The following is a 27,799-nucleotide window of genomic DNA, read 5'->3' as shown; positions in this document are numbered from 1 at the left end:
GTGTACACTGGTAGGGATTCCAATATTGACCCCCCTGGTTGTCCTCCCACTTTTGGAGTTACTGAGAAAATTGTGTGGGATCTTGGTAGACGACTGTTCAACAAAGGTCACCATTTGTATGTAGATAACTTCTACACTGGTGTGCAATTGTTCAAGGAATTGTTTAGAGTGGACACAGTTGCTTGTGGCACAATCCGTTCTAACCGGAAAGGCTATCCAAGGGAGCTTGTCTGTAAAAAACTTGAGAGAGGACAGTGCTGTGCCTTGCGGAACGAGGAGCTGCTAGCTTTGAAATTTTCAGATAAGAGGGATGTCTACATGCTAAGTACCATCCATGATGAGAGTACTTCCCCTGTGACTGTTTGGGGCCAGGTTGCTGAAGTGCGCAAACCTGTGTGCATTTTAGATTATAATAAGCACATGGGAGGTGTAGATAGAGTTGACCAGAGGTTGGAACCTTATATTGCTATTCGTAAGTCTTACGTTTGGTATAAGAAGTTAGCACTTCACCTCTTCCACTTAGCAACCTTCAATGCTTTTATTGTGTTTAGGGATAGGTCTCCAGAGTCAAAGATGACATTTGTGAAATTTCAGGAGTCAGTGATAGAGAGCCTTATTGTGGTGGAACAGGCCAGAGTTCCTAGAGAAGCAGTGGTGGAGGATGTGGCTAGATTGAAAGATCGCCACTTTGCTGAGCACATTCCTCCCACACCCAAAAAAGACTTTCCAGCTAAGAAATGTAGAGTGTGTTTTCGAAGAGGTATCCGGAGGGAGTCTCGAATGTACTGCCCGGATTGTCCTTCAAAGCCTGGGCTGTGTGTCGGTGCGTGTTTTAAGAATTACCACACCCAGAAGAATTTCTGGGAACAACCATGAGTGTAAACTCATGTCTGTTTTGTATTTTCATGTGTTTAGTTTCATGGTTAGCATTTCTGTCATGTTCTTAGTTAGAGCTTTTGTGTTTGTAGTTTTGTAATTCTTTCTACTTAGTTAGGGGTTCCTCTGTTAAAAAAAAAAAAAAAAAAAATGATGCCATTGTGGGTGGAGTGGGGCTTGGCTGAGAGTGTACATATTGACTTGCTGTTGGCTACTGCAACACACTGCCAGCCAAACACCAGTCCACACACTCCCATCAGCTGGTGTGATTGTTGTATCAGGCACGTGGGCGTATGTAAGTGATGGGCCCTTGAGTGGCGCTGTCTGTCGATGTGAGTGTTGTAATGTGCTGTGCCCGTGGCTGGCGGTGTGAATGGCCTTGTGTGTGTCATGTATGAAAGTTGTGTGAATGGACTGTAAAGCGGTTGGTGCCTTGTCGCGGCTTTACAGCTCACGAGCTGTGAGTCATTGGTTCAGTTTTTTGCCTTTCAGTTACTAACAGTGCATTTCATTTTTGTGAAAGCTCTTGTTAGTAAAATTTGATCCACTGAACCATCACTCACCCTCGTGCCAAATCCAACCAGTATGTGTGGTAAAAATGACAAAAACTGCTCCGCTGTAATCAGGCGTCGCAGCACACCTGTGACACGCTAGGTGCCTCAGGTGGGACCCCGATGATGAAGCATGCCACCAACTTGGTTGGTGGGTGAGGGGTCTTTTTCACATAACCTAACTGTGTTTCTTTTCAAAATTTTAGTGTTTGGCACATCACGGACGTATGTGGGCACATCAAAACGATATATTACAAAACTACCTGTGTTTGGGGGGGAGAGGGCACCTATGTTTTTGGTCCTGTGTGCGGCCTTCATCTAGGGAAACCTACCAAACCCAGACATTTTATAAAGCTAGACACCCCAAGGAGTCCAGGGAGGTGTGGCTTGCGTGGATCCCCCAACATTTTCTTACCCAGACTCCTCTGTAAACCTCAATGTGTTTAAAAAAAGCATATTTTCCTGACTTTTCTTCGTAGGATCACCACTCCAGCACAAAATTCCTACTCCCCAGTGTTCCCCTCAGCCTCCTAAGTAAAATGACACCTCACTTATGTGGGTCCCCAAAGCAGAGTCAGTCTAAAGATGTATAAAAGAATATGTCCTTATAAACTTGCTGTGCTATCCCCTCTATCTCTACAAGTTTTGGGCCTTATTCTGTTGCAGGCACCTGGCCCACCCACACAAGTGAGGTATCATTTTTATCGGGAGACTTGGGGGAACGCTGGGTGGAAGGAAATTTGTGGCTCCACTCAGATTCCAGAACTTTCTGTCACCGAAATGTGTGGAGAATGTGTTTTTTTAGACAGAATTTGAGGTTTGCAAAGGATTCTGGGTAACATAACCTGGTCCGAGCCACACAAGTCACCCCATCTTGGATTCCCCTAGGTCTCTAGTTTTCAGAAATGCACAGGTTTGGTAGGTTACCCTAGGTGCCGGCTGAGCTAGAGGCCAAAATCTACAGGTAGGCACTGTTTTCAATGAAAAAATGTGATGTGTCCATGTTGCGCTTTGGGGCGTTTCCTGTCGCGGGCGCTAGGCCTACCCACACAAGTGAGGTATCATTTTTATCGGGAGACGTGGGGGAACGCTGGGTGGAAGGAAATTCGTGGCTCCTCTCAGATTCCAGAACTTTCTGCCACAGAAATGTGAGGAACATGTGTTTTTTTAGCCAAATTTTGAGGTTTGCAAAGGATTCTGGGTAACAGAACCTGGTCCGAGCCACACAAGTCACCCCATCTTGGATTCCCCTAGGTCTCTAGTTTTCAGAAATGCACAGGTTTGGTAGGTTTCCCTAGGTGGCGGCTGAGCTACAGGCCAAAATCTACAGGTAGGCACTTTGCAAAAAACACCTCTGTTTTCCTTCACCAATTTGGCTGTGTCCACGTTGCGCTTTGGGGCGTTTCCTGTCGCGGGCGCTAGGCCTACCCACACAAGTGAGGTATCATTTTTATCGGGAGACGTGGGGGAACGCTGGGTGGAAGGAAATTCGTGGCTCCTCTCAGATTCCAGAACTTTCTGCCACAGAAATGTGAGGAACATGTGTTTTTTTAGCCAAATTTTGAGGTTTGCAAAGGATTCTGGGTAACAGAACCTGGTCCGAGCCACACAAGTCACCCCATCTTGGATTCCCCTAGGTCTCTAGTTTTCAGAAATGCACAGGTTTGGTAGGTTTCCCTAGGTGGCGGCTGAGCTACAGGCCAAAATCTACAGGTAGGCACTTTGCAAAAAACACCTCTGTTTTCCTTCACCAATTTGGCTGTGTCCACGTTGCGCTTTGGGGCGTTTCCTGTCGCGGGCGCTAAGCCTACCCACACAAGTGAGGTATCATTTTTATCGGGAGACGTGGGGGAACGCTGGGTGGAAGGAAATTCGTGGCTCCTCTCAGATTCCAGAACTTTCTGCCACAGAAATGTGAGGAACATGTGTTTTTTTAGCCAAATTTTGAGGTTTGCAAAGGATTCTGGGTAACAGAACCTGGTCCGAGCCACACAAGTCACCCCATCTTGGATTCCCCTAGGTCTCTAGGTTTCAGAAATGCACAGGTTTGGTAGGTTTCCCTAGGTGGCGGCTGAGCTACAGGCCAAAATCTACAGGTAGGCACTTTGCAAAAAACACCTCTGTTTTCTGTGATGTGTCCACGTTGTGTTTTGGGGCATATCCTGTTGCGGGCGCTAGGCCTACCCACACAAGTGAGGTATCATTTTTTTCGGGAGACTTGGGGGAACATAGAATAGCAAAACAAGTGTTATTGCCCCTTGTCTTTCTCTACATTTTTTCCTTCCAAATGTAAGACAGTGTGTAAAAAAGACGTCTATTTGAGAAATGCCCTGTAATTCACATGCTAGTATGGGCACCCCGGAATTCAGAGATGTGCAAATAACCACTGCTTCTCAACACCTTATCTTGTGCCCATTTTGGAAATACAAAGGTTTTCTTGATAGCTATTTCTTACTCTTTATATTTCAGCAAATGAATTGCTGTATACCCGGCATAGATTGAAAACCCACTGCAGGGTGCAGGTCATTTATTGGCTCTGGGTAGCTAGAGTTCTTGATGAACCTATAAGCCCTATATATCCCCGCAACCAGAAGAGTCCAGCAGACGTAACGGTATATTGCTTTCGAAAATCTGACATTGCTGGAAAAAGTTACAGAGTAAAACGTAGAGAAAAATTGATGTTTTTTTCACCTCAATTTCAATATTTTTCTTTTTCAGTTGTTATTTTCTGTAGGAAACCCTTGTAGGATCTACACAAATGACCCCTTGCTGAATTCAGATTTTTGTCTACTTTTCAAAAATGTTGCGGTTTCTGGGATCCAGCATTGGTTTCATGCCCATTTCTGTCACTGACTGGAAGGAGGCTGAAAGCACAAACAAATCGTAAAAATGGGGTATGTCCCAGTAAAATGCCAAAATTGTGTTGAAAAATTGGGTTTTCTGATTCAAGGCTGCCTGTTCCTGAAAGCTGGGAAGCTGGTGATTTTATCACCGCAAACCCTTTGTTGATGCCCTTTTCAGGGAAAAAACCACAAGCCTTCTTCTGCAGCCCATTTTCCCAATTTTTTTGAAAAAAAAACGAAATTTTCACTGTTTTTTGGCTAATTTCTTGGCCTCCTTCTGGGGAACCCACAAAGTCTGGGTACCTCTAGAATCCCTAGGATGTTGGAAAAAAGGACGCAAATTTGGCGTGGGTAGCTTATGTGAACAAAAAGTTATGAGGGCCTAAGCGCGAACTGCTCCAAATAGCCAAAAAAAGGCTCGGCACAGGAGGGGGAAAAGGCCTGGCAGCGAAGAGGTTAAATATGCATTCATCTCCCTCCAACACAGCTGTGCCCAGTAGCTTGTTGCCAATTTTGCTGGAAAACCTTCCATTTTGAAAGTGTCATCAAGGAACTCTATTAGTTTCCTGGAGGTCACCATCTGTACAAATTCAACCTCCAGTCACTAAAGTGATAATCTACTATCAACAGGACATGAAAGGTGGTAACATCAGGTTCACCATTGGGTTCTTGTCCTCATTTTATTTTCTCCAGGTTAGCTCCTGTTTTAAGCACCTACATTACCTGGCTGTTTAAGTCCTTCTGGCAAAATGCAGCTTCCCATCATTTTGGAAATCTGCTCTTGTGTTGCCTCTATTAAAGAAGGTTGGAGCGAAAGCTGCCATTCTTTCCAACTACCGCCCTATCTTTCTTTTGCCATATATGGCAAAAGTTTTGGAAAGGGTAGTCAATGCTCAGCTATCGCTGTTTTTGGAAGTTAATAACATTCTGGACATGCCCCAAATGGTCTTCAGAGCCAACAACTCTACGGCGTCTACTCTGCTGGCGGTACTGGACAGATTATATCAGAGGCCGATCAAGGCAAGGCTGTTGCCCTGCTCTTATTAATTAGATTGGTCTGCTGCTTTTGATACTATGTCACACTTCCAGCTAGTTTGCAGGCTTTATGAAGCAGACTTGTATTCTACCACTCTACAATGGTTTGGAGCGTTCCTGCCAACAGATCTCATTCTGTTTATCTGGCTCTGCTTAAATGCACTCCCTCACAGCTCAACTGTGGGGCACCACAGGGATCTTATCCCTAAGCCCGTCTCTGTTCAATATCTATATCGCCTCCCTGGTAAATATTGTCAAGTCTTGAGGCTTCAAGACATTTTCTTATGCGGATGATATCCAGCTTATCTCCATTGACAAGAGCCAGCCTCAAACTTGTTAGAATCTTTTGGGCTATCTCTCTGACGTGGCTAGCTGGATGCGTTCATATTTTCTAAAGTTGAACACAGGAAACACTGAAGTTCTGCTCTTTGGAGGGGCAGACAAAGTTTGGAATAATACCTTATGGCCCACCTCTTTTGGCGTGGCTCTATTACCCAGGAGAGCTACCAAGAATTTGGGAGTCGTATTGGACGACTCCCTTTCTATGCTAGACTAGGTAATTTGCATGTGCAGGAGGTGTTTTGGCCTCTTACACATGTTGAGAAAGTTATTCAGATGGACTCCCTTAGGCTGGCGTAGAACAGTTAACCAGGCTTTTATTCTGAGCAGATTGGACCACGGCAATGCCTTATATCTAGGGATGGACGATTATCTAGTTAGCCGCCTGCAGCTCATACAGAATGAAGAAGCTAGACTGATCTTTAATAGCCCCAAAACAAGCTCAGTATCAGCCTGCCTCAATCAGATGCACTGGCTTCCAATACGGAAAAGAGCCAGGTTTAAACTACTCTGTTATGTGCATAAGTCACTCCACGAGTCAAGGCCAGGTATAGATAGTGGCAAAGTGGATTTTTACAAACCCAGTAGAGCGCTGCACTCTTCCCATCAAACGTTGATGCACAGCACACGGATTATGAAAGCCAGGTTGGGTGACCGCTCTTTTGGTCATCTGGCGGCACTTTACTGGAATTCTCTTCACTTGGAAATGTGTTTTATAGAGGACCTCTTTTGTTTTCTCTAAGCACCTGAAAAGCGGTCTGTCTCCACGTTAGGGGCATCTACTTGCAGAGTTTCTTTGCATTGGTTTTAGCACTGGGATGTCACTTTGGGGGCTGATGTGTGCGCTTTCTAAATAATATAACTGATAAAATAATTACCTATGATCTCTTTCAACCAGAGTTACCAACTCCATGATATCGATTGCTACCTTCCTTTACAGTTTATCAGGGCACATAAGAGGTCAGCATGGTTGCACAAATGACTTACAAAGATTATCACTACCTGTAATGCACATGACTTCTTGACAATAAATTCCATCATTGAGGCCCATCACTTCTGACTTCTCAAATAACTACTGGAAATGATCCGACACAAATGACCTTGATGATCCACCTCTAGCAGCATGGGCCACACACTTCTCAGAGGTACCCACTGTCTGCCGTGCATGGCTCATAATACACCCACACTCAGTTAATCTCTCAATAAATAACAGCGCTTCCCATTGCTTCTCTCACTTGGCTTTCCTACCTCCTACTTTACCGCTCCCCTTCACTCACCCTGGGAAACAGACACCCCAAAGCCTCATTGAGGATGCCAGACATACTGTTTCACTCTCTCCCTCTCCTGTTCTCTTCACCATTCTCACCCTATACCTCCACCCACGATAGTAAGCCTCCTTTTCAATTATCTTTTCTCAAAACATCCTCTATAATCCTGTTATTACACCCACGATCGGGCAATCTTTGAGAAGATTGAACCCAACAAGTTGATGGAAAACAGATACACTATTTGTGTTTTGTCCTAATATAATACTGTTACCTCAAAGGTGTCATGAAATGTCTTGAGATCCTACAACACAGCTAACGACTTATGTTCCATTACTGAATAGTTTTCCTGTCTCCTTCAAAGCTCCTGAGACAAACAAGATAGTTAATTAATGGGAGACTACTTCTTCAATTCTGAGTGTTTATATGTTGCTTAAGTGATTGCATTGAAATAAGTGACAACCAATGATGGATCTTTCCAAGAATGGTGATAACTGTGAATCATGTGTTACAGCACTGGCTGGATGAGAAACTATCATAATGCCTGGGGAGGACTGGTGCAACATGTCCAGTATGCTACTCTCCCTTGTAAGATGAGTACTTCCTCACTCTGATAAGCTTTTCTCAGAAGTGCCCCTCTCATCTCTGTACAGCAACACTGGAATGAGAATGAGAAATCTTTCATGAAAAAAAAAGAGTGCTAACAAGGAGCAGGTGCAGCACTGTTGGTCCCATTTTTTATGAAAACAAAGTTCTTTTGGGACTAGCTCCAAACATATTTGCACTCTTTTTTTAAGTAAATTGCACATAACACAGGATTTGCTGTAAAAAAAATAAACACAGAGGTATCATTACAGATTCCACCAATTTTGTTTTTGGGGTAATGGTATCACTAATATACCAAATTTCGTACTTGTCCTTCTTAATATCCATAAACAATGATCCAATACCGCAAGCATCCTTTGTAATATCATGTCATGTTCTTCATTGGTTGCCCCATATACCAAGATAACAGCCCGAAAACAGTTCATAGCCTATCATCCAACCAGAGATCCTATTATTCACACTTTGAAACACTGAAAAGACTGATGGCAACACAAATATTATGTGCTTCAATTCATACACATTCACGGGGTCATAGAGGAATGGAGATGATCTGGTGATGGGATGAGTAGAATTGTATGATATATTACCTACATAATGAATGTTAAAAACCTCTCTACATTTCCTATGAATACCACTTTCTCACAAATATCTGACAGGAGCTGTTGGTCAGTCCAGAATCTACTGCTAATGGCCATCAAAGCCATGCCACATTTTATTGAGTCACCTCGTTTGGAGTCACAATCAACTGATAATGCCCACTTTGACACTTGTTTCGTTTAAATCACCACAGTTGCACACAGCCCATCAACTTCTCATTCCATTTGTTCTCTCAAACTCATTGGGAAACTTCTGAACTTCCATCCACTATACAGGCAACACACACCTCTTCACAGCAACTTTGAGCCAAAAGCCCTTAAAATTACATGAGCTATTAAAAACCACATTTGGGTTGCCTACTTGTAAAAAAATTAATTAATTAATTAATTAAATACATTTTCTCTACCAGCACTCCTTTACTAGCCACATTTGGTCCGTCCATATTGGACCTTGGCTAACCACTTCCTCCTTTCAAAATACCCCTGCACGTTAAAATGTGCTGCACCTTTTGTAACATTACGTCAGAAGGCATCACGCCCTATCTCAACCCTTTCAATTCCATTTACATAGCAGTAGTATAGTGTCATTCACTGGCTCCTTTCCCCTTATGTGCAGCAAGACATTCCCAAACTTCACTTCTGAACCTTCCTGATCCACACATCTTACATTCCCCTGCATGTATTAACACAATGTATTATTACACATAGAGGGCATAGTAATTTTAATATAGGGCCTGCTTTAACATACGATATGTGCCCAGTATGACAGTATTTGATAACAGGCTCAGCTTGTACCGTGAGATCTGTATCATTTTTTAGCTTAGTATTCATTGCTTGCCAGAATAAAGATCAGGAAATCAACATTACCTGTCTGAGAAGCCTGCCACTGCTCATCCCTGCTACAATGAAAATGGAATGTGTAAAGGGTTCCATTTGGTTCAGTTTGCAGACTCATAGTAATATGGGACATGGACCCACAGTCGCAAACGGCTTCAACAAGACCAACTGAGGCCCAGTGGTCCCTGTCTGCCACATGAGCCCCTCAAGGGGGTCTAACAAATTGCCACCACCCGACAGTGGGGAGTACTCCTGGTATTTAGTATTACATGTTAAGCTGTACTTAATTCTATATATCAATGTTCTGCCTAACTCTATATATTTTTAATCTTAATAATTAGTAAACTACATATGAAGCCTTTACGAGCTTTGATGGAAGAATCAGATGTATAGAACAAAGAAAGGGCTCCTCCATAAATTATAGGGAATGGGATGGAGGAATAATCAAAGAAACACCACCTGCCCACGTGCACAGTCACAAGGTAGTGAATCACAAAAATGTCACTAAGTATTAATACTTCATTTATTGTGCAACATAGAATATATTAACATAAAATTCATATAATATTCCTATCGCCATAGAAAATACTAAAAGGTTTATTTTAATTGTCACGTTATTTTATACGTCGCCATCCTTCTCATAAAATCAAACACACTCATACCTCACATACTCCACTCAACCAGCACATTAAAAAAAAGTTCAATACATACTTTTCAGAACGGTGTTCTACGGAAAACTAAATACCATAGTTATCAAGGATATATATCATCTTGACATTAATCATACAAAGATAGATGTTGTCACCAAATACACATGTTCCCAATTCTCTTATCTATTTATAGCTTATTATATCCTCTGGGTACTGTGACTTCTTCACTTAATAATATATCCTTACTGTAGGACTGTTGTGGCCACCGTTCTTGTCCTACGATCAACTGATCATGTTTAGTCCATGCTGACACGTGCTTCAGTGAAAAATGGAATAACCATTCACCTTCCAGGGCACAAATGGACTAATAAAAATACAAATGGTGGCAGTGCAGGACTGCTAATACCTACTCCAGTCTGTCAGGCTTCAAATCACTAATGTAGTGTGGATGATTATCAGAATCCTAGGTTTCACAATTCAAACGTAGGCTTGTATTTTTCCTATACCCCAAGTGATCTATCAACAAAGATAGTAATAGAACAAAAAGTATCCCAATTGGAGTAGAAATATGCATAAAGTCAGAAACATAGCAATCAGTGCATAAAAATCCTTTGTGGTGGACCATGAAAGTACAACCAGTTTGGAAAAGCCTATGTTTCTGCTGTGGTAGCCACCTCCCACACCAGTAGGGATCACCAGCAATAGGAAAGACTGTTGCTCAACACCAAAGTCCCACAGCTTTGCTAAGGCCACAAACCACCAATTTAACAAACTGTCAAATCCATGCAGAGGGAATAGTAAGCTAGGTCGCGTTGGGCATGATGGGCAATAAATATGAAGCTCGCCACCATTTTTTATGAGTGGTGGACTGTGAGACAATGACAAGTAAGCTGCATTGAAGCTTGGGACGCATGTTCAAGTTCCGATGGTCGTGGTTCAAACAGACACTGTCTCGTCAGTATTACCTTACAGTAAAAATTACAAGTACTGTATCCAACTCAAAAACGGAGTCTGGAATATTTTGAGTACAACAGCAAATCACCCATCCCAGTAGAGAGAGGGACTTTCTTCGAATTGTGACACACCACTGTCAAGCCATTGAGACAGACTTCTTTATTACCAAAGCAAAAAGTAGCAACCGGTTCAGTTCTGACACTACAGACACACTCAGACTTATCAGTTTTGCAATTAACAGAGACACTAATAGAATAATATCACTTTTTCAAAGACACTGGCTCACAGAGGCAAATGTATCAAACTAAACAATGGTGAATCCACACAACCAGTTGCATTATGTGCACCCCTAACACCGTTGCAAATGTGCATCTAGGTGGAACGTGAGGGAGAAAAACTGAAGGCTATCATCACTGATAGTGGATGACCTAGCACCATGGATCTCTACACCAGTCTTCACCAGAAAACTGAACCGCCTGTCAAAGTCTGCAGCTGGACATGTGCATGTCCAACAACGCCATCAAAAGGGAATGTGAGATCTCTTCCACACTTCCCAAGGATTGCTCTGAGTGGTATAATTCTGACTGAGGTGAGCTCTCCAGGTAAACACTGCTTCTCCACCAACACAGGACTCGGATGACAAAGATATCTGAATTGAGGAATATCAAGTGCTGCCAATGTATTACAGAATTGTATCGAAGGTGTACTATCTAAACTAGCACGAGTTATACATTTTAGCAATTCCAATCTGCTACATGTTATTTCCACTGAGGTACTACATACCACGCTCTGCATGTTTCTGAAGAGGATAGAAGACTCTATTCTCCACTACTCTGGAACAATCTAAATCCGGTGATCGAACACTCAGATTTTTTAATGCCATTTCTCCGCAGACGGTCTTGCCCCAGAAGTCAAAAAGACCCAGGATATCAATTTTGCACAACTGCAAGAATCAGTATGACATGTCTTGGGTATGGTAACGTGGTGTGAATATTCCATTGCAGTCTAACTGTACTGACCAACATGAGACCTCTAAAGCCGATTCAGTGTAAGAACTGCAAGAGGAAATCCTTTCATGGCAAACACATACCCCAGATTTCACTCCTCTTCCTATTTTCATTTACTGGCACCTTGCACAAATGTAGACACCAGGCCAATACACACTGTGTTGCAGTAATGGGGGGGAGATTAGGCACGCTGAAGCATGTTTGCCTATGACAGCAAAAAGTTTGTTGTTCACTTCCTGTGAGACACGGTACATTGAAAAGGAAAGTGAAGCTGTGACTCGAGATGCCTCAAGAAGAGCTCTGGCTTTTAACAACACGGTGTATTATCAGATTACCAGTTATTTGCCTACCATGGAGAAAATCAGTTGAAATATTCAAGGAAATGACAAAACATCACTAAATAATAAAAATCTGGAACTAGATAATGGCGTCACACTTGAACCACGAAACGGAAGAAGGTCCCCCTCAATATCTTACGACTTCCACCAGGTTTCGCAAAAACAGCAGCGCACTTTCTCACTACTCGCCTTCTTGCAACAGGGAGGTTTTCTTTGCCGCTCTCAGACTTTCCTGCCAGCTCTGCACCGCCATCTTTGACGCTGTCGCCCGGCGTACCCGTCACCATAGCAACGACATAGTCGTGCTCCCGGAAGAAAACCATCACGTCCCGCGAATTTTTGTCTTTCTACTTGCAACTAACCAGCCAGTTTCACGTGTGTATTTTCGTTCAATGCATTTTTTTCAGTTTTTGTGTACACTGAAAGTCAGCATCAGCCGGGATCATATCTTCATTAAGAGGTTCAAAAAGTCCCTGGTTGCCTGGGGGAGAAAAGGACCGGATGACTCATCCTCCAAGTCTCAAGCGGATGGTTTATCCTTTAAGTCTGGCATCATTCTACCACCCTACTCAAGAAACATCAGTTTTGACAAATCCTACACTGCAATTGAATGTATTTGCCCTTGAACTATTACATCGTATACGATCAGAATTCTTGAATTGTAACAGTGTCATTTCAAGATGGCCGCCGCTCTTACATGGGCTAGAAATTAGCTTATCTGCACTAGTTCCTCTTTCTTTTATTTACTTGGTACGTTTCCTACCAATCCCCGCGGGTATGTGGTGTTGACCCAGTAAGTTGTGGTTTCAGTTCAAGCTGCTGGGGGGTCTGTAGTTGGAAACGTGCAAATTCTTTGAGCCGTATAAGAAAGTGACTGGTTGTAATCTTGCAAAAGTTATCAGAGAGATGACGTTTATACTCTTCCAAAGGTTTGGCAGACGGAGCTGCCGCTTTTGGGGTTTGTTTAGAGATAGTTCACATTTGAAGCCAAAGGGAATTTATCTTTTTCATTTTTTTTTCCAGAGTGGTTTAGGCTTGTTATTTCCCCAAATTGCTTTGTTGTAAGAGAAACGGTTTCAACCGAGAGCGAGTGGAGAAGAGTATGAAGGGTGTGTTAAGGATGCAATTTTAGAAGTGCAGTCTCGCCGACACCTGCAGAGACCGTTCAGTAATTGAATTAAAATCGTTCTTCTACTGAACATAGCAGTGCGCAGTCTGTCAGGTCTTTACTTTTTGAAACGCAGTGTGTAAACAGAGGCTCTATTCAAGTAAGAACTCTATACAAGCTAGCTCCTGGGTTCTCGCAAACATTATCCCAGGGGCCAATAAATTTGGTCTGTGATGTGACCTAGGGCCTCATTGATGCCAGCAGGGTAGCAGTCGGAAGGATAGAGGGCGGTAAGATGGATGTAAGGGACGCGAAGCATGTACATGTAGTGGCTGAATTGCATAATGTGAAACCAGAAAACCTGGATCAGTCCAACCTTCCGCATTTGACCAAATTGTGTGATCCTAGCAAGTTATTTTATATCTCTTTCTCTCCTTTTTTCTTCATTATCACTTATAAGCTGTCCTTGAAATACATGACTTCATGATGTTGTGCTGTACAATCCTTCTCCTGTCTTTGATTTTATTAACTATAGCGGTATTTATTTATAATAGGAACTCAGACAGACGGTGTTTACAAATGACTGGACTTGCCTCTTAGTTCACTATTGGCATTGTTGTCAGGGTGGAGGGAAGCATGAATGTTTCTAAAATCATGTTTGGAAACTATTGCTTTAAAAAATACTTCTCATTGCATATATATATTCTGATGTACTAAGGTGAAAAGGTTTTGAACATTAATGAAATACACATTTTGAATTTGAAGAGACTTTATCATACTTTTACACTTTTGCTCAAAGATGTCTTAAAAAGTAAGGTTTTCCTAAACCTAGGTGTTGCAGGATGCATTCTTTTCTTATTTTCTTTTACTTTAGTTAACCTTTAAGTAAATGCTTGCCCGTTGATTTAACATCTTTGTGAATGTTAGTGCTGAGACATGTAAACAGGTGCTGGTGTAGACCAGGGGGCTTGGACCATACTTTGAATAGCTCTGGGGTAGCTCATAGTATGGGTCTCAATATATCAGCATTTTAATTTTGCCAGACTGTTGATAAGAGCAGAGTTCTCAATATGTCATTTTTCTAATTAAACAATTTCTCTCTTATTTTAGTTTCTGTAAAACGGCCAGTGAGTTACTCTAGCACTTACTTTTAAGCAGTCCCCCACTTTCAAAGATTGTTTTTTTTTCTATACGTAAACCACAAATATACTTGTGGAGCAGTGCCTAGGTTGCCAACTGAGAATCAAAGACACTGCTCACAGTCTGACGTTCGCCCTTTGACAATATTATTTAATCCTTGGGCACATGATGTTATCACACTAAGCTTTGATTCTGTTCTCTTATTTGCCATAACTTTGAACATATACGAACAATGACTGAGCATTTACATTTATTTGTAGATTAACTTTGCAAGGTGTAGTCAGAGTTAAAATATTATGGGTCTGAATCTCAAAGAATTGACATGCATAATTTTGACTTTCATTAGAAAAATTGGTTTTGCACTCAAAGTGATCACTTGCTGTTTTCATGTGAGCAAATCCAAGCCCCGGGAGTCAGAGAAGGTGGGGAGTGGTATTTTAAGGGCTGGCCTGCCATGTGCGCTCGCACACAAACACACAATTGTGTATTTAAAGGTATTCACCTACTCCTCTCCAACTTTAATACTCTGGAAAAGTTTAGAAAGTTACTTCTGACAAACTAAAAAGAAAAACATCTTCTAGGATGGTTCAAGGACACCACCGTCCCAACCAATATTGGTGGGAGTTTAGGCAATAGGTTTCTTCATGGGGAAAGTATTTTTTTACTATTACAAATAAAACAGTCTGACGAGTGAATTTGCATTTGCTTGCCAGGTTTTCACAAGGTCAAATATATACATATCCAGTTTCCATACAAAAATGGAATTTACAAACATTTGCTAGGAGTGCACCCAGAAACCTGAGACTGTTGCATGTTTCCTGGCCTACTTCTGTAAACTCTTGTGAATTCAGAAAAAAATCATAAAACTGTGACTATGCGAGGTGACAGACCTGAGGATACACCTTTTTGACTTTCTTTAAGAATCAGGATCTTAATTTGTTTTTACATATCGCCCAGCATGATTTTATATGGACTCATCACAACCACATGTTTTATTTAATAATACTTCAAAGGAATGGTAGTTAAATTAATTATTAAAAAATGACAACATAATTTAGCAAAACTGTCTGTAAACTTCAACCGTATTTTTGTTGTAAACTAATACTGCTTCAACTTTTCAGCATGCCTTTAATCAGTGGGCATTACAAATAACCACAAATTGTTGAGTTTTGCAAACAAGTGTGTGTGTGTACATGTCTCCATTGACAATGCAGGTCGAGCTCATGTATTTCTATAGGGTATTCATCATAACAATATACAAATCAAGGTTTGGAAATACTGAATCATATATGCAGTTTTGATACATGGCTTGTCTAATAAGACAACCAAACAAACTGTGATACTGTAAATTGGCAGCAACAGGGTTTGTGCTGCAGGGGAGGAAGGGGTGGGGGTTAGCTTACTTGTCCACTGTGGACAAAACATTTGGAGATTCGTCTTTGACCAAAACATAATGTCCTGGAGAGTGGGCTATAGGAATTCCATGCCTCTATGATATGAGGCCAAGTAGAAACCATGATAATATTACAGAGCCCTCAGAAAATTGTGATAGTCCATACTTGGGGACTTGCTGAACTAGGATCAATGTTTTATGTCCGAGTGACCAATGATTTGTGGTCATTGTAGTTGTGTTATCCTGAACTATCATACCATGTCATGGCATCCACACAAAAGCTATTAGTAACTTATTAATTAACAGAATTACTTGCTCTTTTATTTAGTTAATTTCACCATCCATATGCCAAAGCAATTGTTTGAGTGTTGCAGAAATACAGTGTGCACTTGCAGACCAAATTGTCATGCGCAAGGCACCCTGTAGATATCCACATGCTATTAATTAAGGCAAGTGCTGGTGCCTGAGCTAGATTCTTGAGTCATCTTCACAATCTGGGCTTGTACCTAGTAACTGGTGGAGTAGTAGTTCTGCTTTTTTAGAAAGGATGATACTGATCACCCTAAACATGCGCCCCTTTTTTCTTTGTTTCCCAGTTCTGAGAAAATTCTGACTTATTAGATACATTTTACTGTAGTCCAACAATTAGAGTCAGGCAAAGTATGCGGTTTATGTTGACTGCTTTCGTATATGCTCTCAACAACAGTTGTCTGATTCAGATAATTATGAGTCAAGTGGCAGGTGTGTTGCCATAAGGGAAGTGGTTAAGTTCTTACGTTGTGGATCTTCACATACCTTGCCAGTGGTTTCACACCCAATTTACATATGTAACTCTAGTACCAAAAACAGAAGTTGAACTGTGGAAAAACAGGCGTATGAAATACACAGTTATTGCCACATTTTCAGTAGTTGAATAGAAATAGATTTCTCCTCCAGCAAAAAACAGTGTTTGAAAAACAAACCAACATTTTGTGTGCTAAGACACGTTTGTGCTGTGCTGCTTTCTGTGTAGTAAGTATCATTCAGTGAACAATCCATACAAGTACGTTTGGAGCAACAGGAGTTCTCCAGGACATCTATGACTTTTAGATTTCAATAAGTACTCAGTGGTATTTTTGTAAGTACCCAAAAAATATGGATAAGTAGATTTCCTTCTTTTAAAGCTAGCATTGTGAATCTGCCTAACAGAACTTACCTCTTGATTCTAACACTCATTCCCGGTAAAGAAGCAACGGTTACCCTTGTTCTAGTCCTGACAAGTTAATAGAGGTTGAGTACTGCATACTACAAGGGTCTACTTTTGTGTAGTTAGAGCTACTCATCTTCGGTGTAAATCATCAAGAGCTGCTAGTTTTAATACTGACTACATCAGAAAGTATTACATTCACGCCTATGGATTGCCAGCAGTGATCACCTCAGTGCATTAGGCACTGTTCCGAGCAAGAATGTAAAGAATTTGTTAATGTGGAATGCCTCGACAAGGTAATACATAACAGCCAAAACTACAATGCCCCTAGCACTAAGTTAATATTTGTAATAAGTTTCCCCAAACACCTGCTCTTGAGTTCTGAAAGTACACCCATTTTTGTCTCTAATACACACCTTTTATTTTGGCATATATATATTTATTCAACCAAGCAAAAGCTTGGGATTTATTAGGCTGGGCTCTAAGCAGGGGAGCTACTTATGGGTCACTGGAGAGCTACCAATAGCTTACGAGCTACTTATTGGTGATGCCTGCCATACACTATGCGTTTTGAAGCAATTTCCATTCTCTAAAAATGTTAAAATTAGAAAACAAACAAATGTTAGAAAGATAGTTTATTAGTACCTAGTGTATCCCTTTCTCAGTCCTTTGCAACATCCATTAAATCTAGGTTATTGGTGCTTCTTTTATGCTTCTGAATAGCTGAAAGTTGAAATCCTGTACTACAATGATGGTGAGTCCCTCATCATGTAAAAGGGCACACACTGATTCAGTTGTTAATACATTTCTTTATTTTTCTTTTTTATTGTTCCGATTTCAGATAATTTTATCCAGTTCAAACTCTATTTAGAAATAATCTATTTATTTTTTAAAACACATTTTCGGGTTAAATCAAATTCACTGTACCATTTACAGTTCATTCCATCTCAAAATCCATACTTGTTTCAGGACAAGTGTTCCATTTTTAGATGATGGAAACTGCATCCAAATGCAACATATTGCCCACTTAACGTTTGTCCCCTACATTCATGCCTAGCTGGTACCGGTAGAGAAGGAGTGGGTTGTTTGACATAGCACATTGGGCCTCATTGCGAGTTTGGCCGTCTCATGACGCCATATTCGCGGTGGCGGTCATACTGCCAACAGGCTGGCGGAGAGGACTGCCAGATTATGACCATGGCGGTATTCACAACAGAATACAGCCAAAGCCACTACCAGCAACCCCCACTGCAGTCTGGCTGCCATGGACGACGGTTGCCACCTGTATGGATGCAGAGACCATGTTTCCACCGGACAGATTACGAGGTTGCACACCGCCAAGTTTTCCGCCACAGTGGCACCACCACAAAAACCCAGGCAGAAACCAGCTGCATAAAAGGAGACACACTCCTTCAGGAAGCCATACTCGTCCGGAGACACAATGGAACTAGAACTACACGTCTTCCCGCTGCTCCTGCTAGCCCAATGACTTAAGAATCTTCGACGACAGCAGCCGTAAGTGCACCCTGTTACTGTCAATTTTCGTACAATCACACATCTGACATTGTGCGAGTGTGACACCCACACGTAACTGCACACTGACACACACATACAGTCACACACTCGCATATACAGAACAATCACACCAGGGCACCAAACACACATATACACATGTCACAAACACACACATGAACGCCCGGAAACACTGCACAGGTCCACACTCACACGTTAACACACAACAACACAACATGACACAAACACAACACAACCGCACCTTCTGCAATCAATTGGCAGGGACCCAGAGGGGGTACCACCCAGGTACACATCACACATACACCACAAGATAATACCAACTGCCATTAAATACTTACAAATACACAATCATTCCACTTACCAATCAACTTACAATGAACACGTACCTAACATTTCAAACACATAACATGCACACAGTCAAAGCACACAAAACCACACAGCACACCAACAAATACATCTCAACACAAACAACATAAAATACCAATACAAAATACACCTTGAACACACATATGTCCATCACACAACACATACCCAACCACTTTCAGACAAAAGCCAAGCACACAACCTCACATACTGCCTAATCAACACTCGTAGCCCAAGCAGAACACACACACATACAAATACACAACTGTCAGCCAGGAACTTTTTTCGACACACGGGGACGGTCCAGATAAAACGGTTTGGATGTGGAGGGAGAGGGAGTGGTTGTCTGAGGTGTTGGTGTGGAATGGCTGGGGTGCATGTTTGTGGGAGGTAGGTTTGTGTGTGTCTGTTGGGTGGGTGACTGAATACGTTTATGTGTCTTGGGAGGAGGGGGTAGAGGTGCTGGGGGATGCTGTGGTGGATGGTCGAGTGTCTGTTGGGGATTTTGACTGCAGGTATGGTGGATGTGCTGCATGTAGCCATGTCTGTGGTTGTCTCCGGGTGTGGTGACTGGGGTTGGTGTCTGAGGTGGTGCTGTCTGTGGGTAGGATAGGTGTGGCTGGAACTGTGGATGTCTGTGTGGTGTCTGCAGGCGTGTCAGGTGTGCTGTCAGTGATGCTGGGGGTGGTGGGAGAGTCAGGGCAGGTAGTGACTGTTGCTCTGTATGCAGGTGTATGTTGTTTGTGTGCATGCCGGTGGTGTGTCTTGTGTTTGTCTGAGCTACCCTTGGATGTTGAGGCGGATGCACGCTTGTCTGTTTGTGTGCTTTGGCTGGGTCGGGGAAGAAGGGGGTTTGGGATTGGGAAGAGGAAGGTGGAGGTGGGGCAAGAGACAAAGGCTGACTGGCTGCCCTCAGTGTGGAGGCCAGAGCCTGAAAGGATGTCTATAGGCCAGCCAGTGCACCAGGAACGCATTACTCTTTTGGACTTGAGTTGCCAGTACCTGGATGGCATTCACAATGGTCGACTGACCCACAGAGATGGACCTCAGGAGACCAGTGGCCTCTGCACTGAGGGCAGCAGGGTTGACAAGGGCAGGGGCAGAGGTGCCGGCGGCAAAGGAGATGCCCACACTCTTGGTTGTGTGAGCACGGTCAACTGGGTGTGGAGCTACAGGGAGGGAAGTGGTAGTAAGGGGGCGGCAGACTGAGATGATGCTGGGGTGGTCCCAGATGGGTCTGCCACCTCCAGGTAGTGTCCACTGGAGGAGGATTCCTCAGATGACAAACTGGGTCCTGTCTCCCCGGTGGCACTCCCCTCGCCTTCCGGGCCACTGGGTCCCTTGGTGTCGATGGTATCAGCACTCCCGGTCCCGTGGCCAGCAGCTTCCCCACTCGGCTGTGCCCCGTCTCCTTCGCCTGCTGATGCAGAGAAGCATAGAGAGAGAGGGTCATCACATTCTTAACATACACATACATTACATCATACACAACAGTAAAATCACATTTATGTCTTAAAAAGCCCCAGTTAGGAACCATTTAGAGCCTATATCATGTCATAGCTACATACTTCCAAAGATCCTATATGACAACAGTCTCACACACAACATAAGCCAACCATCTGACCACTAAATCACCATCCCATCAATTCAGCTGTAACACAAACTATCTGATAGAGACTTCTAGCTGCAGATTCCTTACTTTTAGAATTTCCTGACGTCGGCTTCGAATCTGGAATTTTTGCTGAGCAGTACCCTGCATGTGACGTCAGGTGGTATCGTTCGTATCCGCGTGGTGTTGTTGAAGCCATCTGTGATGTCACCGTCGCCTATAAAGGCACCACCCTGGCGTGCATTTATTTGTCAGTTCTTTTTCCCACAAACATCCACGCCAGAAGCGCAGAGCCATGGATAAAACTAACAATTTGTCTGTGCAAAAAACTAGTGCCCTCAAAGGGACAATCCTTGACCCATGCCTCCCATCATTCAAGTAATGTCTGTGCTACACATTCTGGCCACTGGGTCCTTTGAGAATACATTGTCCCTAACTGCAGGGATGTATTAGCCCATGTTCAGTCTGGTTTTGAAGGATGTACTGTCCGCATTGTTGAAACACCTGGACAGCTACATCAGGTTTCCCTAACGTGCGGATTTGGCCTATGTGAAGGCAGAGTTTTATGCAATGGGACACATTCCACATGTGGTTGGAGCCATAGATGGAACCTATGTAGCCTTGGTTCCCCCAGTGCCAATGAGCAGGTGTATGGGAACAGGAAAAACTACCACTCCATCTGCGTTCAAGTTGTCTGTTTGGCAGACCAGTACATTTCACAAGTCAGTGCAAAGTATCCAGGGTCAGTCCATGATTCCTTCATCATGCAGAACAGCAATACCCCACTGATGATGACACAACTCAACACAGAGAGGGCCTGGCTGATTGGTAAGTCAAATTTTACATGTATGTTTGCTAAGTTTATCTCCTGCTATCACAATTCTGCATGTCCTTGATATGTTTATGTATTTCTACCTATTTGCTTACAGTTGACTCTCCAAACCTTCCTTGGTTGTTGACACCAGTGAGGTACCTAACTGCGCTAAGGGAAGTCTACTACCATGAGGCCCACAGAAGGACAAGGCGTGTCAGTGAGCGGACTTTTGGGCTCCTGAAGGCAATATTTTGCTGCCTGAACAGATCAGGAGGAAGCCTTCTCTACTCACCCAACAAGGTATGTCTAATTGTTGCCTGCTGCATGCGCCACAATCTTGCCCTGAGACGTCTGATACCATTCATACCAGATGAAGGGGAGGCAGCAGAACCTGTGGGTGGAAATGCAGATTTGCCAAGTGATGATGAGCCAGATGGGGATGAAGCAGGGACTCCAGGGCAAACCTCATCAATCAGTACTTCAACTGACTCAGGGTATGTGATGTATTCTGGATGCAGTGGTGTCAATTTGAAACCTAGAGTTGATGGGTAGCATGTCACCTCCTTTTTAACATCAGCTATGAGGTTCCAGGTAGCTCAAATACCTGTGAGTGAGTTGTGCATACAGACCTGTAATTTTGTATTGTGGACAGAACAGATGGACTACAGTGTCATGTTTTGTTGATCCACATGCAAAGTCACTATTGTGAACTTGCCTTGTCTGAATAGTGGAATATTTTCTGCTATGTCCTATCTCTTATCTTTGTCAATCACAGTTATGCTGAGTTCCAGTTTGGCTCCTCATCCTTGGCAAGTCACAGACAGTGTCAAAAGCAGATGGGAATTGCAGGCAGACATGAGAAGTGGACAAGGCTAAAACCAGGTAATAATTGCAATGAGTATGTGGAGTGTAACTAACATGGCCAGACTGTCAGGACACTGGGGTGGAATTGTGTTTTCCCATCTACTGGAGGTGGTCAAATGGTGTAAATTGTGTGTCCATATGTGTCTGGCACATGTGAAAATGTAGAACCATATCCTTTACATCACAATGGTTTTTGTTGTATGTAACCTATGTTGAACTTAGCTGTCAGTGTATTCCTACTTTGCAGACCAATGTGCATGCCTCTGTGGACTGACATATGTGAGTGGCAAGCCTACAGGTATGTAACCAATGTAAGTGAAAGATCCCTTGACTGGGGACATCAGTACTGATATGTGTTTGTACCATGGGGTATAAATATTAGTGAGCTAAGGTGTGGTTATGTGATAGGCTTACCAGGAGATACAAAGGACCAATATTTATGCCTTCTGGCTTGTAGGAAAACGGACACATCCCTACTTTCTGTATCCTATGGTTTAGCAGTGTCTGACACCTTAGCAAACATCCCGATGTAACTGTCAGTTATACTCTATGTGCTGTTTGCATGTCTACCAATATATGTGTGTGTATGTAGCATACAACTGTTTTTAAAACTGTCAATGTTGGAATACTAATGTAATGAGTCTCCTGCTGCTAGAGTCCACGTGTGATGTCCATAACATAGGTTGTACAATACAGAGGGACATATTGATAGAGTTGCCATGCATAACTGTTGTACATGGTTGTGAATGACACATAAACATGGCCTGTGTTCAAGTGTAATTTATTGTGAACAGTAAAACTATATGCGTGACTAGTACTTAGAAAAACACAATATAAAAAGTGAAGGGTTCAGTCATGGTGGCTGGAATCATGAGGGTAGCTGCAACACCCTTACCCTACACAAGTCCAACAGGGTGTATCTGTAGCACACAAAGGGAACAAGTCAAGAGAGGTTCACTTTCTGGCACTGGGTTTTGTCTTGGCATCTGCTCCTCCTGGATGTCTGGGTGAACGTCCATGTTTGTGGGGGGTTCCTCTGCTACACAAGGTGGTGGGGTGCCTGAGGCAAGTCCTTCCCCAGGGCAGGGCCTTAATTGCACTAGCAGCCGCTGATGCTGAAGGCCCTGATGAGTCATTACTAGTGGAAAAGACCTGATGTTGTTGGGCAGACCTACTCAGGGTAGTGTTAATGTCCCTCAGCACCCCAGCAATGGAAGCCAGGCAGGCATTTTGTGCATGCCATTGCTGCATGATTTCCTGGTTGTGGTCCCTCTGTAGCTGTTGGATTTCCCCCGTTATGGTGATTACCTGGCCCATCATGCCTTGTAATTTTGGCTCCCTAGACTTGGGAGATGGGTTCCTGGTCAGTATTGTCCCTTTGAGCCCCCATCTTCTGGCTCACATCATCCCTCCCACGCACCCTACCACCACGTGCCTGTGCCCACTCCCAGTGGTGGCAGGACCATAACTGTCAGAGGTGACAACTTGGTACCTGTACTCTGGGGCACACAATGGATGATACAGTCCTTTAATATCCATACCACACACCATGCTTGAAGCTGTTAAACTATGTTGGTAGGGCTTGGACTGCCAATACCATCTTGTTTTGTCTGATTATTGATACGGTGTTCATCTTTGTTGCCTATTGAAGTGTCTGACATGATACAAAAATGCAGTGTGCAATGCACAATACGGTCAGAGTAGGGACACAGTATGGGAGTAAGCAGTAGACATGGACCTGTAACTGGATGTACTGCATGTGCATCCACTTTGGCGTCTACATTTCCAGCCAAGGTGAATAACTTACAATCTTAGGCATATTTATTCTAAACGAAGTAGGATTGGGCACTCAGCTATAGCTGGGTTTTGCTTGTGGTGATATCAGGAGTGGACCATTGCATTGCTGTTATTGGCGTTAACTGTTTCACACTCGCACATACAAGATGGGTTAGATTGGTAGTTAGTTTCACATGCATGACATCTCACTTTGTGGTGCGCTGTTTTCACATTGGTGGGATAGTGCATTTTGGGAGTAGTAGTGCTATGCGTTGCCTGTACTTCATGTGCCATTCCCAAGGGTCGTGGAGCCAACTGAGTTTAGCGGACATGTGGCATGCCAGAGAGGGTTATTGGAACATTTGGGCAAAGGTGTAGAGGGTGGAATGTTAATTAGGGTGGGTTAAGGTGGTAAGGGAGCATGTGTGACTCCACTCCCCCAGGTATTCCTGTCAGGCCCTCAGGATGCAGTATGTCCAAGACCTTCTCCTCCCAAGATGTAAAAGTAGGGGGAGGAGGTTAGAGCTCACCACTAGCTTTAATTACTGCTACCTGGATGCCATGAAACACACCTTTCCCTGAGGTAGTTCAACCTCTTCCTGATGCCCTCCCTTATGCATGGATAACTGCCTACAGAATTGACCCTGTCAACTATTCTTTGCCACAGCTCTGTTTTCCTGGCAATTGATGTTTGTTGGACTTGTGCTCCGAATAGTGACAATTTCGTCCACCATGTCTTTCACCTCCTCATCCATAAAACATGGATATTTTTGTCGGGACATTGTAGTGGTGGTGAAGACGGTGTGGTAGTGTTCAAAGTGAAAAGGCTGCAGCAAAAGGTAAATGGTGAGGTGTAGGTGCTGTGATGTGAGTGGGTAACAGTGGGTACAGGTTTGTGATGTGTTCATAGTGAAATGTAAATGGGTGCCTATACTTGCTTTTTGTTTTGCTCTCCACTGTTGCTTGTCTGTGGCTGTGTGTTGCTTTTTGGTTGCAAAGGATTGTGGGTTGTGTAGGGGTGTGTTTTATAGTGGAGTGTGTCAGGTGTGTGAATATATGTCAGGTGTGGCGTATTCAGACTATCAAATGTGGTATTGTGTTCAGTGTGATGTGAGTGTTCCGCCATGGAAGAACCGCTCTTGTGATTTGTGAACCGTAATCTGATGGGTGGATTTTTGTTGGGCTGGCAGTATTTGGTGGCATTGCCTCTTTTCCATCCTCTAGTGTCCTGGCGGTTTTGGAAATGTGTCTGTTTTTTGGTGGACTTCACAGTTTGACTACTAATACGGTTGTTGGATTACCACAAACATGGCGGACTTTTGGCGACCACAAACATGGCGGTCTTACTGTCAGACCGCCAAACTTGTAATGAGGCCCCTACTGTCTAATATCCTCTTTCACTTTGTGCAGGTCTGTTTGCAACCTGTTCTCAACTTTGCAAGGTATTTATCCTGTCTACAGTTGCCAGAGACCTGTTGCACCCCGTGCTCAGTCGCAAAGGTTTTACCTTGTTTCTTCCAATGTCAAGTATAGCATCCCATTCTCATATGGCAGGCATCTTAGAACCTCCATCAGTGTGTGCAGAGTAGAAACAGTTTGCCTGAGAAGATAAAAATAGAGTTGTTGCAAGGGTCATGCTACTCCCTCTTTTCCTGGTGAGCAAGGATTGGAGGTTTTTGGAACGTTTTACCTTTCATTTATCTCAAGGGTTGAAACAACACGCTACTTGGTTGTGTCTGTGGACTTTGTTACCCATCAGGGTGATCAAGGCTTCTAAGATGAGTCTTGTGTGGAGGTGAAGTCAGGAGGCAAGGCTACCTGATGTAAGATTTCTGTGTGTCTGTTTTTTGTATGTATGTTAGATATTTGTGTTTTATCTGTTACTTCTCAAGTTTATTTTCTCGCTGGATCTTTAACTTTATGACATTCTCTTACTAAATTCTTCATTACTAGTATGTCTGTGTGTTAGTATGTTGCTGGTCTTGTTTGTTGATGAGAGATTGTATGACGTGGTTCTATGATGTTCATCTGTTTCTGTGTGGTGTTCTGTTTTGTTACTATTCTTATTTTCATGTGCATTTTTTTTTTTTTTTAGTTGCTTGCTCTACTTCTGGTGGTTCTGTGCCCTGTCCAGAGTGAGTTAGTTCAAATGATGTGTATCTTTTGTACCTGCCTGCAGGAGGCTGAACAAATCCTTCAGTTAACCTACAAAATGTCAATGTATGTTTCTGTACTATCTACCTCACATCCTAAATCGTAACATGCCTGTTGTTTAGTAACCGCCATTTCATGAAAATGTGTTTAGAACATGCAGAGATGAAGAGTTCATACTTAAGTAATTGTGGAAGGATATGACTAATAATGTAATGCTCGTATTTCAGGGCACTGTGGAACCAGAAACACTCATGTTCCCTATGCCTAATGCCAGGGGTAAAATGGCCACTAACTTTGTGTCTTTGTTGTATGTGAGACTCAAAGGTGATCAGATCTAATGCTTGGCAAGCCAGTAGATCTATCCTCACCTATTGACATACATGGTGGTTTACTGTCTGAAGTACGAGCTGCTTTCCTCTCTCCCTTATGCCCTTATGTAGATTTACCTACTCTCACTATTGGACATCACTCTCACGCATCTAATGCACTGGATGAGGATGAATGGGGGACTTCTACCCCTCACTGCATAACTTCACCCGCAGAGTTCTTTCAGAGCCTATAGAAACATCCTTTCTGAATGAAGTCATATTCATTTTATTAAGATTTTGACTCCCCTTTTCACATTTAGGAATCAAAATAAGCACTTGCCTTGTGATGAAAGGTGCATTACCTAAACGAATGCCCATAAGCACCAACTGCTTTTTTTTATCTAGCTGCTTTTTATTTCAAATCATCATTGAGACAAAGCAACATTGATGTCTATGCCCTCATATCACCACAACATCGCAAAGTGGCACAAAAATTAGATAGTGGTTTGCATAAAACTATTTGACAGTAGCTTAGAAAATAGTTATTGACAGCACTTTTAGCTTTTAAGGCTGATCAGTGTGAACTTTTCCAGAAGTCTAAGTCTTTCTAAAATAAAACTCACACAAACTTTCTTCGAGGTGCTGACATCAATTGCTTACACTTAGGGGTCCTGCCTTATCGTCGTAAGTGGTTGTGCACTATTTGCCTAGCTCTTTCACTTAGATCTGCTTCTAATCTATTACAAGCCTTATTTATTCTGCCTAATGAAATGTTTTGTGCTAGAGTTTTTAACTATTTTAAGTTTTTTTTTTTTAAACTTTGTATTAACTTAATCAATTTGTTTATCAAAGTTTAATTAATTCGCTACTCTTACATTTCTTCTTTTTGTATATTTATGTTTTATTTTATGTGGATCTCCATCGGAGTTCCATAACATAATAAACTTAAAACTTGAACTTAGGGTCTTTTAAATTCTAGCTGCAGTTGGTCTGTTATCACTATTGCTATTAGAAATAAAATACATTTGGAGTGCCCTTTTAGCGGTCATACTTTTTAAAATCATGAATGAAACACAATGGGGAGTACATAGATCTCTGCATACTAGGGGCCAGATGTAGGTAGGTTTCCTTTTGCGAGTTGCAAATTGCGAGTCCCAGCGACTCGCAATTTGCAACTCACAAAAGGAAATGCAGAAAGGTGTCTCAGACACCTTCTGCGACTCGCTACGGGTTGCAAAGACCCACCTCATGAATATTTATGAGGTGGGTCGCAGTTTGCGACCCCATAGCGAGTCTAGGCACTCAAGGGGATGGTGGCCTGCTGGGGACAGCAGACCACATGTCCGTGACTGCTTTCTTAATAAAGCAGTTTTTTTTTTTTCTTTTCGCAGCCCGTTTTCCTTAAAGGAAAATGAGCTGCAAATAGAAAAAAAAACGAAACCATTTGTTTAGGTTTTTTCAGAGTAGGCAGTGGTGCTCTGAAAAAATATTTTTGTTTGCATTCACAAAGGGGAAGGGGTCCCATGGGGACCCCTTCCTGTTTGCGAATGAGTTACCATCCACTTCAAGTGGATGGTAACTGCGAGTTGATTTGCGACCGCTTTCGCGGTCACAAATCAACTCTACATCGCGATGCGGTCGCAAATAGGAAGAG

At 42.8% G+C, this 27,799-nt stretch overlaps 2 protein-coding genes across 5 annotated transcripts in view; one reads left to right on the top strand and one right to left on the bottom strand.

The window, feature by feature from the left end:
• The window catches only part of DPCD (deleted in primary ciliary dyskinesia homolog (mouse)), a 94,842-nt gene extending 83,388 nt beyond the window's left edge, over positions 1–11,454 (bottom strand). Inside the window, exon 1 of the mRNA XM_069239562.1 lies at positions 11,336–11,454. Coding sequence (XP_069095663.1) covers positions 11,336–11,435 — 100 coding nt within the window. The 5' untranslated portion in view covers positions 11,436–11,454. The remainder of the gene's footprint in view (positions 1–11,335) is intronic.
• A 1,184-nt stretch (positions 11,455–12,638) lies between these two features.
• The window catches only part of POLL (DNA polymerase lambda), a 148,068-nt gene continuing 132,907 nt past the window's right edge, over positions 12,639–27,799 (top strand). For 3 of the 4 annotated variants that reach the window (XM_069239559.1, XM_069239560.1, XM_069239557.1), the window contains exon 1: positions 12,639–12,690. The gene's annotated coding sequence lies outside the window, so the exon portion shown is untranslated. The remainder of the gene's footprint in view (positions 12,691–27,799) is intronic. The other variant, XM_069239558.1, reaches the window with a different exon arrangement.

Source organism: Pleurodeles waltl, chromosome 6 (assembly GCF_031143425.1).
Source record: "Pleurodeles waltl isolate 20211129_DDA chromosome 6, aPleWal1.hap1.20221129, whole genome shotgun sequence".
Taxonomy (NCBI): domain Eukaryota; kingdom Metazoa; phylum Chordata; class Amphibia; order Caudata; family Salamandridae; genus Pleurodeles; species Pleurodeles waltl.
Note: the sequence above shows the minus strand (reverse complement) of the source record. Positions and strands in the feature narration are given on the sequence as shown.